The 12500-nt window shown below is 47.7% G+C and overlaps 1 protein-coding gene across 1 annotated transcript in view; it reads right to left on the reverse strand.

Moving 5' to 3' along the window:
• Positions 1 to 3791: 3791 nt before the first annotated feature.
• Positions 3792 to 12500, reverse strand: part of LOC310821460 (B-cell lymphoma/leukemia 11A-like) — a 35939-nt gene continuing 27230 nt past the window's right edge. The window contains exon 3 of the mRNA XM_083693502.1: positions 3792 to 6975. Coding sequence (XP_083549628.1) covers positions 4979 to 6975 — 1997 coding nt within the window. The 3' untranslated portion in view covers positions 3792 to 4978. The remainder of the gene's footprint in view (positions 6976 to 12500) is intronic.

Below are 12500 nucleotides of genomic sequence, written 5' to 3' on the forward strand. Positions count from 1 at the left end.
AAAAAGAGAGGGACAGAATGAAAAGGAGAGGTAGACACAGACAGGATTAGAGAGTCATTGATTCAATACCTCCACTCTCTCTCTCTCTCTCTCCACGCAGGGATTTCCCCAGCTCTGACTGTGAGGCCTCTCCCACTTTAAACATACGCAGACAAGTTAAAACATGGAGAGGTGGAGAAAGAGGCAGAACGAGAGAGAAAGAGAGAGAGGGAGAGGAGTGAGACAAGGAGAGGGAGAGAGTTTGGGAGGGAGGGGGGGAGGGAGAGGGGAGAGAGAGATAAAGGAAGAGGGTAGGGCTCTTTGTCCACCTCTCTGAGAGGTTTTGTGAAATAAAGTCCCGTTTTGCATAAAGAACTAATAAACTGTTGCATAATGAGCTAATAAACAGTTGCCCCACAACGGCGAGTCAACACACTCCCCCCCCCCCCCCCCCCCGGAGACCACGTTGAAAACGAAAGTAACAGAAATAGCATATTTCATTTCTCAAAATCGAGTTTTCAAAACCACTTCTTTTTTTCTCTCTCCACATATTAGCCTTTCCACACACAAACATTTCAAGATCAGTTCCTTGTCAGAGGAAAGTTGACTGTTGCCTTTCTAAGTTGAAACCATATGCCTGCCCAGGCTGGAGGGGGGATGGGATGGGAGCTAGGGGGAGAGGGTCTGCTGTGGGAGAAGTATGCCTGCTATGCATGGGTTGTTTGGTAGATTTGTGGGGCATAGCATTGTTGCTCTCCTGACATTGAACTTGGGAGATGGGAGACAGGGGGCAACCCCCTCCCTTCCACCCCCCTCCCTTCCAAAACACACACACACCGAACATACAAACACACATACACACACACACACACACACACACACACACACACACACACACAAACCCCCGCTTTACACACCCACACACACACACCCACACTCCACCTTCTTTCCCAACAACCACCCCCACCCCACACTTCCTCGCAACTCTGCTTTATCTTAACTGTCAACACCTCGCCAAAGCAGGAACCTCTCTGTATCTGTGAACTTTAATCTGGCCCTGCTCGGCAAACAGCGCGGGCTCGGACAAGGAGAGTGATTAGTCTGTCACGTTGCCCTCCAGTCCTGGAAAAGAACGAGGGGAGGAAACGATGGGGGGAGAGAGAGAGAGAGAGAGAGAGAGAGAGGGACAGAGGAGGGCAGTAGGGGGAGAGTGATAGAGTAGGGAGGGAGGGAAATGGAGGGAGGGAGGGAGGGAGGGAGGGAGAGGCAGTTGGAGATATAACACAGACACACAGATGACCAGACAAGGCCAGAGACGAGAGATAAGGAGCTGAACTTCCACCCCCTTGTCTGACGACTCAAGTTGAGCCAGGCAAACACACCTGGCGTTCACTATCTCACACAGACACACACACACACACACAGAGACACAGACACACACAGATACAAACGCACACAGATACACACACACAAAACACACACACACACACACACACACACACACACATTCATTAGAACACCCTGTAAGAGCGGTGATAAAGTGTCACGAAACTGAGCGGAACAAAATGCAGCAAGCATTCAACAATTGTATGTAATACCTTTTATTTTTCATTTTTTCAAGACAAAATGGCAGAGTGAAGAGAATAATGCAGACAACAGTTGAAAATAGAGTGGCATCTCCAAAACAAAACCAAAAAAGAGCAGATTTCAAAAAACTGTATGGTGGTCAATGACCTTTGGTCATTTTGACAAAAGAGAGCAAAAGAAAAAACACAAACCAAAAAAACGAAAGCGTCAGAGTTCAAGGAGAGAAGAACATACGTATCGATTCATTGCTGCGACTCCGTTCTCAACAGAGCGTGTGTGTATAGTAATAATAAATAATGACAACCATTGGAGGAGGCCAAGTTTCAAGTTCAGTTCAGAATAAACAGCTTGCAGAACGGACGTAGAGAGAGCTGAATACCAAAATGTACCTTAGTCATCGCCATTTACAACAAAACATGTACAGTACCAACTCAACAATGCCTCTTCTTTTTTTTCTCCTCACCCATGATATGATTTTTTTTTGTTTTTACCTAAAAAATATGCCTTGCATATGAGATTTACCACATTTTTTTTAAAAATCATAAAGCACCATGTTTCTTTTGGCAATGAATGGATAAATGAAAATTTAAAACTGCGAAATTGATATCCAGATTGACATTTGATTGACTGCATATGACTATTTTTTTTTTTCTTTATTTTCTTTATTTTTCTTTATGGCTGGAATGTTGTCAGGTGGTAAAAGTGAAAGGACAGTACAAAGTAGACTACTGAGAACCCAACAATAGGTTGTATTACTGCATATAAAATGGCAGGAGAGAAAAATATAAAAACAAACTAAAAAGATATGTACAACCACCTGTTTTTACCGTTTTGTGGGCGTTCCGACGGGACTGCTTGAAAAGGCCATCACATGACCTCTCATCCATAGAACGCCACAACGTTTTATTTTTCAAAACATACTTTTTTTTTTCAAGCATACAAATTATTCACACTGTATTATCCTGCCAAATTAAGAAAATATACGGTGGCAGCTTGTTGGGGTTTTTTTCACTACTGAAAAGGGTACATTGAAACCTTTAAAGAGAACAAGCAAACAGTTAAAAATACAGGCTTCAACATAAATACTATAGTGCCTACACTAAGTGAACATTAATTTCAAATACCATTCTAAATACAGGAAAAAGTAGACCATAAATGTGTGTTTAGCATAGGAACCGACATGAGTGTGCATTTTCCTATGTTTTAAGTTCTCTCTATATATTCATATATATAATCATAAATCTCTCCCCGATGCAAATTTTGTTCAACCTGAAGACCTGTGTAGAGCAAAGGCAAAAAGATGACAGTCATGTTCATTTCATCATGATATAGTGATCAAATCTTGAGCATCACCAAGACATAAAAAGAGAAACAACAACAAAATCAAAACAAACTTAAATAAAGTCTCCCCTAAAGATATTGAATTGTTATTTAAAAGACACATTTTACTTAATTAATTTTTTATAAAATTTGTAGAAAAAAAAAAGTTTCTTGCCGTTTTGAGCAGCAAGTATATTGTATTTATATCGGTCTGAAGGAAGCAGGATGGTCTATGGCGGTTCCTGCATTGATATTGTTACCCGAAGGCCCAAACTGCTCGGCCCCCTGGGAAAAAAAATTGGCTGGCAACGGTTTCTCGTTTTGCTCTTTTCTGCATTAAGCAATGACACCACGTCAGTCTGTCAGCATTAGAGCAAGTTTTCCCTTGAGCTTCCACCTGTAAACTGGGAAAATTGAACAGTGCACGTATTTTGTCCTGGAAAAGACAAGTGTTATTTTATACTCAACCGACTGTACCTCCGATTAGAGAAACTGATACAGGATCCAAGGCAGAGTGACAAGTGCTATATCATCGACATTAACAGGGGGTGATGCAAGTAGAAAAAATAATAACAATGAGGTCTAACATGTCAACCCAAAGAGCACAACACATGTGAAAGGTTTAATTCAATGTCGAATGGGGACATGTTACTACGTTATCGAGAAACGTCTCAAAAATCTCATTTTGAGAAACCGAATTAGATTCTATTTTGATCATTTCCAATATTAGTTTATGCAAGGCGAGTTTCCGTTTTCTGGATATCTGATATATGAAATGAGAGAAACAAAAGCTTATAATGAGTTTAAAAAAAAAATTGAATTGTAGAGAAACCTGGTCATCCCAGCCCCCCACCACTCCACCCCCACTCCCACCCCTCCCTCCCCTATCCCACCCCATTCCCAAATCAGCCTGGCTTGTCTCAACTAAAATCCCCTAAAAGTCCTCAAGGGCCTGGTCAGCCAACACCACCTGCTGAGCCACACTGAAGATCCCAGCAACGATGACAACAAACATAGTTTTGTGCTACTTACAAAAAACTGTAAAACCTTTCATTTAAAAAAAGAAACACTCTCCTAAAACATTAAGAGCTTAAGTTTGCAGAATTATAACAACTCATTAAAGTACCCTCTATGTACGGTACCAAAGAATACACAAATAAAACCTAAACGCCACACACAACCCCAATAGCATGTAACATGCCGGTAAACAAAAGAACCATAATCTGAAGAATATACAATGAAAAAGGCAGATAAATGATTTACCAGGAATAATATTTTCATTTCAACTGGTTCCTTGTGTTCTGCTAAGTCACAGAGGACTGTTTAGTTCAGGTGCTTGATGCAAGAACCTATTTTTCCATGTTATACACATGTCCAGAATCTTTTGTAGCTGAAACTCAGAGTTTACAGCGAAAAAGGAGGATTAACTTTATGCAGGTAAAATATCCAAGGCACTCTTTTTTTTGTTTTTCAAACGATACTAGTAATTCAAATTCATTTTTGTGATAGTGCCTAACATTTAATAGGCAACCCAATTGATATTTCTTTTTTTTCTTTTTTAACCCAGTACGGACAGAAAATCTTTTACAAAGACCAGTTTAAATGTGACCCTGCTTGTCTTGAGCGTGAGGCAATACACCACTGTCCACCATGTTCGAACACAAAACTGTACATGATATGCAAAACAGTATGTATGCAGCATGGGTTTTCTTACTCTATCTTTTTTTTTTTTTTCTTGAAAAATCAAAAGTACCAACAGCAACACAATTACAACCAACCAACCATTCAAGGACAAATTTCTCTAAGTAGCCAAAACACACCGAGCATGCTGTCCAGTTACAAAAAGTACAAAACATGTAAATTATTGCACAATAGAAAGACTCAAAAGTTTTGCGCCCGATGCGATAGTATTGCCCCAAATACGGATCATGGATCATGCATTTAGCTTTTGTCGATAGAACAGGGGATGTTGTACTGATGTGGTTAACCCTGTCATCCTCCAACCTCCTATCCCCACTTTGCCAGGAGTCAAAGAACCAAGAGAGGGGGGTGGGGGTGGGGGTGGGAGGGGGGGTGGTTCCAGAGAGACTGACTACTCAGTCTTAATGTCACTTGCAGACAGGCTGTCACTTGCAGACAGGGGCCGGTCGCTGTGCCACTTCTTCATGTGTTTCTCCAGAGTGCTATAGACACTGAAAGGCATGTGGCAGATTTCACATTTGAACACGTCCTTGCCCATCTGACCGTGGGTCTTCATGTGGCGCGTGAGCTTGCTGCTCTGGGCGCATGCGTAGCTGCACAGCCCGCACTTGTAGGGCCTCTCGCCTGTGTGGCTGCGCCGGTGCACCGTCAGGTTGCTGCAGTTCTTGAAGACTTTCCCGCAGTACTCGCAGGTGTCACTCCGCGTGCCACTCTTGGAGCTGGGACGCCCGCCGCTGCCCGTCAGATGGGGGGTGCTGGCCCCGCTGCCCGTCCCGCTGCGGCCCGAGGCCCCGCCACCTCCGTCCAGCTCCCCCGGAGGAGTGGAGAAGCGCAGGCTGCCGTTCTCGGAGGAGTGCTCTGACGAAGAGGCGAAGGGAGATTGTCTTGAGTCCCCGAAGCTGAGGAAGGGGTCCTTGACTTGGCGGGAGGCGGCGTAGCCGGCCAGCCACTGGGAGTAGACGTTGTCCGTGTTGGGGATGGTGGGCGTGGGGGGGTCCAGGTCCTTCTCCACCTTGATGCGTTTGGAGAGGGGGCTGAGAGAGCCAGGGCTACCACCCAGCAGCTTCCTGGTTATGCTTTCGTTGGTGAGTGGGCCTATGCCATTGACAGTGGTGCCACAGACCTCGTCGGCCCGGTCCGACTCCAAGGGCGAGTCCTCGTCGCAGGGGTTCCGGGGAGTGCTCCGTCTGATGGGGCGGGGGTGGAGGGCCTCGCTGTTCTGGTGGTGGCGGGCGCCCTCCAACCGCAGGCTGAAACGATAGTCATTCGCCTCTTCTCCTCCCTCCTCCATCTCCTCTTCCTCCCCTTCCTCGCCCTCCTCCTCCTCTTCTTCCTCCTCCTCTTCCTCCCCCTCCTCTTCTATCTCTTCCTCCTCCTCTTCCTCCTCCTCTTCCTCTTCCTCCTCTTCCTCGCCGTTCTCGCGGATCAGGCCGTTGTTCTCGCTCTTGAACTTGGCCACCACAGACTTGAGGGCGTTAGTGGCGCTGCCGAGCAGGTCACTGGTGCCCGGCTCCGGGGAGCTGGCGGTGGAGAGGCCGTCGTCCGACTTGGAGTTGATGGCCGACTTGTTCTGACAGTGGGTCTTCATATGGCGCTTCAGCTTCGAGGCCTGGGTGCAGGCGTGGTTGCACAGATGGCACTTGTAGGGCTTCTCGCCGGTATGGCTGCGCCGGTGCACGATCAGGTTGCTCTGGAACTTGAAGGTCTTCCCGCAGAACTCGCACGACTTGGACTTGAGGGGCGTGGTGGGCTGCGCCGGGTTTGGGGTGGAGCGGGAACCAGAGGGTGATTGGGAGGTGGAGAGGGGCGGCGTGGCGGAGAACGGAGGCTTGGACCCTGGCTGGAATGGCTGCAGCAGCCGTTGTATCGGGCTGGGCCGGTTGGGGGACAGGGGCGGGGAGGCCCCGGACGGGTTACCGGCCAGCTCCCGCAGTCTCCGTGAAAAGTCCATAGCGGGCGGAGGGTCTAGAGGCACTGAGTTGAGGCGCATCACCCTGTCGAAGGCGCTGGGGTGGTGGGTGGCGAGCGTCAGGTCATCCGGGCTCAGGTGGTGGCGTGGCGGGGGGCTGAACAGCGGTGGGGTCCGAGGGTAGCGTCCCTCGCGGGGGGTCCCGTCCCTGCCCGACCCGGAGCCGGGCATCCTCAGCAGGCTGTAGGGGCTCCCTTCGGCCAGGTGGACGGCATGGAGGGGAGGCTGGGAGGCGCAGTCGCCCCCCATCCCGGGCGGGGCGGCCACTCGGGGGGTGAGGGGGGTGAGGGGGCTGCCTGGCTCGCTCTCCAGGTAGATGCGGAAGCCATGGGTGTTCTGGGCGTGCTGGAGCAAGAACCAGGCGCTGCTGAACGGTTGCTTACAGGTTGTGCAAGTGTAGCTGCTGGGCTCATCTTTATCTGTAGGGAAGAGAGAGAGAGAAAGACAACCAAGGTTACCTGACTGTAGTAAGAATGAAATAAAAGCATTGCTTGACTGACATAATAAAAGCACTGCCTCTTATTGAAATAGCCCTACTTTCATTTTTACAGTCTCCAATTTGAGTTCCCCGAGCTTAAATTCATTGAGATTCAGACTATCCATTCAATTACACAGCTTGACTAAATAATAAAAGCAGCAGAGAGGGAAGGAGATCTGAGGCACTGTATACAATTTACCCAGCCGAGGAAGCGGGAGGAATATTTCAAACAATAATTCACTTTCAATGGCACTTGTACGATGACCCTCGATCTGCCCGACAATGCGTTTGTAATCTCGTTAAACACACTCGGCTCCTTCCGCTGACTTGTTTACAGAATTAGCAAAGTTAAGTGGGACATGTATCTGATGCCACACATGCCGAATACAAATAACAGGTCAGATGTGAATAAAATGTACGGGCCCCCGTCTATGAAAGAAAAACATAAAATATAAAAGGGAGAGGGAGATAATTTGCGGGGTGGTGGCTGGGGGGAGGGGGAGGGGGGGCGTTTCCTGTGGAAATGCATTTCATAGGTTATTATTGTATCTGTGCTATTTCATGGTTTATGGATTTATTCTAATCCTCTCAGGTGAATAGAACAGAAGGAGGAAAGCAGAAGTGAGATATGCAAAATAAGTAGCATTCTCCACTCTTTCATCTCTGCTTTCGTTTCTTTCTCATCCTTTCTTTTTTTCTTCTTCTTCTTCTTTTTTTTTTTCTTTTCTTTTTTTACCAGAGGGCGTTTTTTTCAGTTTTTTTTTTTTAACCAGATTCTTCAGCAGACGCCGAACCCAAACGTGGCCATACTAGTGCCAGTGAGAGAGAAAGAGAGGGAGAGTGAGTCTAACCATCGCTAAGATGGCGGACGGGCAGCCTTGCATGTTTAAACCCACCGTGGCTGAGAGACTAGGGGGTGAAGGAGAGGAAAGTGCAGCCGGCTGCTGGGGCTGTCGGTAGGAGAAGAATGCGGTAGAAAAGGAGTGAGTGGCGTCATTCCCCCGCAGCCCCCCAAACCTCACATGTCTGCCACCTTGCTGCCCCTCTCATAACAATCTCACTTAAAGACCAGGGACTGCTGCGAAATGTGCACCCAATCAGAGCTCCACAGAACCCCTATTTTTTTCTTTTCTTTTTTTTACTGAAAAGAGATCTGGGGGGCTGGTAAATTATGGATCATTACAATCTGCAAAAATTACAGTTAATTGCTGCCACCTGCAAGGGGCTTTGACCTACTATGGAATTTTTCCATCATAAAAAGGCCATTTGCCCACGTTTTCTCCCTCATTCCACTTATACACATATAAAATGTACCCCGTTTTTAAAGCCATTATATTACTGAAAGCGGCGGTATATGCATGTATGTTTTTCGAACATTCATTTTTTTATTGCTCAGAATAAAGGACCCATATTACTCGTAAAATGTTTATGACTAAAAAAGGCTTTGTTGTCTATTCTGCTTTGATTCTAACAGCAATATATATATATATATATATATATATATATATATATACACACACACACCACAACCTTGAGGTATGTGTCCACCTATAGGCTACACATGCAGGGAAAATATATATAAATTTCCCTGTTATTGAAAAGGACGGCTCACGTGGCGTCTATACAGAGGAGGCTGGTGGAGGTAGAAATCGGAGGCTCATTGTAATGCATGGATCGGAATGAGGAAGGGTATCAAACACGTGTGAGAAAACACGGGGGTGGGAAGTGTGGCGTGAAGGTGGCATTCATAATGGCCGCCCTGCGATGACAGTCCTGAAGGACAGCGAGCCACGACGCTGCACTTAAGCGTCCGCCAGTTCATTTGCCCATATATCAAAAAGGTATACCCACCTCGGCTATGCAATCATCCCAACCTCTACGATGACGTTTGAAATATTCCTTGCTCACGAAACAAACGGGCTATAATTGATACCCTCGTCGAGGGAGAGGACACATTGATTGGCACAAAACAAGCTCTACCAATACGCGTATGTAACTAGTTGTCGTTGTCGCTGTCGCCGGACACACAACATCTCAATCCCTCTTCTTTAATGATCAGCCTCCAAAATAAGGATAGGCAGTGTGTGGGAAAGGAGAAGAAGCCGTCTTGACAAGGCGTTTGATGGCCTTGAAGATTTCTTTTAAAACTGGTTGGGGGAGCGAGGGAATGATCTTATAAAATAGGCTCTACTACTCTCTACTTCTCTAATGGAAGAAAAGGAGGAAGAAAAGGAGGACTAAAAAAGGAGAAGAAGAGAGGCCTGTCAGGGTCCTTCTCTTGTGAAGCCCTCTGCAGTGCAGCTATAAGCTAAGTCGATGTCTCTTTGAAATAGGATCAGCTGAGGAGGAACTGCACTGAAACTTTCTGCCATTTCATGGCCAAGGCTGCGAGAGGACTTAGGGAGGGAGGGAGAGAGGGAGGGAGGGAGGGAGGGAGGGAGAGAGAGAGTGTGTGCAAGAATGAGAGAAAAGGGAAGAAAAAAGAAAGAAAGAAAAAAATTGAAAAAAGTGGGAGAGAAATATGGAGAGAGAGGGAGAGAGAAAGTAAGCGAGAGTGAAAGAATGAAAAGAGAGAAAGAAAGAAAGAAAGAAAGAAAGAAAGAAAGAAAGTCAGAAAGAGAGGGAGGGTAACAACCCCTCCAAGGCCATTTCAACGTGAACAGGAGGAGGCTATTATGGTGTCTTTTTGGGCACAATGTGCTGCTATCACCAGAGAACACGATCCAGAGCCATGCAAGGAGCACAAGGCCAACTGACGCAAGGGCGAAGGAGAAATTACATGTCTTAAACAGCAGATATTGCTCAATACAGGGGGCCTCAAATGTATTGGGTTAGGATGTCTGTCCCCCGAGCCAGACAAAAGGGGAACGGGGTAGACAAAGCAATAGAGGGCTGATTATGAACAGTCTACCAGTCTGAGGCAGAGCAGAAGCTCTTTGCACATGCAGATCCTCCCATTGTTCCTCTGCTGCAGTGACCCCCCCCCCCCCCCCCCCCTGAACTGACACCTCCCCCCCCTTCCCCACCCTGGCACACACAGACACACACTGCACCCCCCTACACCAGTGTCAATCCCATCCATCCGTTCAGACCAGACACCCCCCCCCCCACCTACCCACCCACCTCCAACCGCCCACCCAAACACAGCAACGACACCCAAACAAATCAACGGTCGACAACAATAAACAGTGACCTTGACCCCCGCGGGTAAGTTCACGGACGCGTCGACCCCAACTGCACAAATCCAACTGACCGGTCAGTTACCGGTCCTCCTCACGATGATTCGACTTTAAAATCCTCCATTTTGTTTTGTCCTTGACCGACCCTTGGCGAAGTCTGTCCTACAACCACCTCGCCACACTCTAACAGATATTGGTCATTTAGATAATGGGGGAATGTTGTAATGGGATTAGAAGGAATCCGAGGAGGAGGAGGAGGAGGAGAAGAGAGGCAGGATACTCAACCCGTGTCAGGGCCATTTTTGGAAAGTTATCAGTCTACCGGGCTTCCAAGCACACCTGAAAAGTGATTATGCTAATAGTGGGCCCATGCCAATATTCATAAGTGTTTATTGGTGTTAGAGGTTGTGCTTGGCTGGGATGGGGATATGGGGGGGGGGGGCAGGGGGAAACCCTTAAGAGTGCTTTCATAGAAAGTGTTAATATGATTACTACTCTGTTTATGTCATTAGGGTATTCATAGTCAGGGAGAGGAGGGGTGAGGGTGGTGGAGGGTGAGGAGAGTGGGTGAGCAGGGTGAGGAAGGTCCAAGGCAGCCATTAGCAGTCCCTCCTGTGTGTGTGTGTGTGTGTGTGTGTGTCTGGCCCCTCTTTCTATCAGTATTCACCCCAACGCGGTGGATCCCAGCTGGCCGTGGCCCCGCTCTCACAAACACACACACACACATACACACACACACACAGACACACACACACACACACACACACACACACTCTCCTCTTTGTCCCAGGCCAGACACTTTGTGGCGCGCAGAGCCACTGGCCACAAACAAAGGGTCTGTTTGACCACCACTTGTTCCTGAGACAAAGCCGGATGTAGGAAACGCGGTTTACCAACAAAGTAAAACCCTGAGAAAGACTAGACCAATCCATGTTCTAACAAGTCTGATTCGAAACAGTCCAGGATTCTGGTTTTGAGACATGCATTAATGTGTCAACAGTGGAGTCCAGCCTGACCACTAACTACTAGTACACACAACACAGGGGAAAGGAGAGTGAGAGAGAGAGGAAAATAGAGAGAAACATAGAGAGACACAGAGAGAGAGAGAGAGAGAGAGAGGAGGGGTGGGGGTGGTAGAGAGAGAGAGAAAAGGAGAGCGAGAGACAGAGACAGAGACAGAGACAGAGACAAGACATAGACAGACAGAGATAGGGAGGGAGCCAGAGAGAGAGAGAGAGAGAGAGAGAGAGAGAGAGAGAGAGGGGGAGCCAAAGAGAGAAAAAGAGAGAGAGAGAGAGAGAGAGGAGGGGTGGGTGGCGAGAGAGAGAGAGAGAAAAAGAGAGCGAGAGAGAGCGAGAGTGAGGAAAGGAAAAAAGTTGGCTGGCATTGCGGAGATCTTGGGATAGCGGTGGAGCACGGTGGTCTTTGGGCAGAGCGCTGTGCCAGTAAAGTAATCTGTGTGGGTTCGACTCAAATCAGACTTTCACACTTATTACCTTTCCCCTCTCTCATGAAAGCTGATAAGAGCAGCACTGGGGACGGCGTGTCTCTGACCCAGTGAGAAGCCATTAGGGACAGATGGCATCTAGAGAGAGGCAATTCACCGCATATACGCATTGCACAATGGACAGAGTAGAGTATGTGTGTGTGTGTGTGTGTGTGTGTGTGTGTGTGTGTGTGTGGGGGGGGGGGGGGGGTGTGTCTGTGGGTGGGTGGGTGTGTGTATGTGTGCATGCATGCGTGCCTAATTTTAGTATTTGTGATTTTAGTGTGTGTGTGTGTGTGTGTGTGTGTGTGTGTGTGTGTGTGTGTGTGTGTGTATTCATTAGTGTTTGACTAAGTGGGTACGTGCATGTGCCTCTGCGAGTGTGTATCTAATTAATAAATGTTGTGTGTGTGTAAGTGTGTGTGTGTGTGTGTGTGTGTGTGTGTGTGTGTGTCTGTGTACACTTGTATGCCTGTGTGTTTCATCACAATCCATGTCTCTGTCGACCGCCCGCGTCCCCTTCAACCCCTTGACCCTCGACATCGCCACTTGGTTGAACTACATTTGAACTGACTAGACATCCCCTCCCTCCCTCCCTCCCTCCCTCCCTCCCTCCCTCCCTCCATCCATCCATCCGTCCATCCATCCTCTCCACTCCAACCCCCTCCTGCTGCGGTTCTACTCAAGCCCAGTGAGGGAGCTCATGACTGGGACATCGCTCTGTCCAACAAGCCCTATAATAGGCACGGCCAGTTTGTTCCCTGGTGCAGATCATTATGCGGTCTTTACTGCGAGCCGAGC

This window comes from Argentina silus (assembly GCF_951799395.1).
Source record: "Argentina silus genome assembly, chromosome: 22".
Classification (NCBI taxonomy): Eukaryota; Metazoa; Chordata; class Actinopteri; order Argentiniformes; family Argentinidae; genus Argentina; species Argentina silus.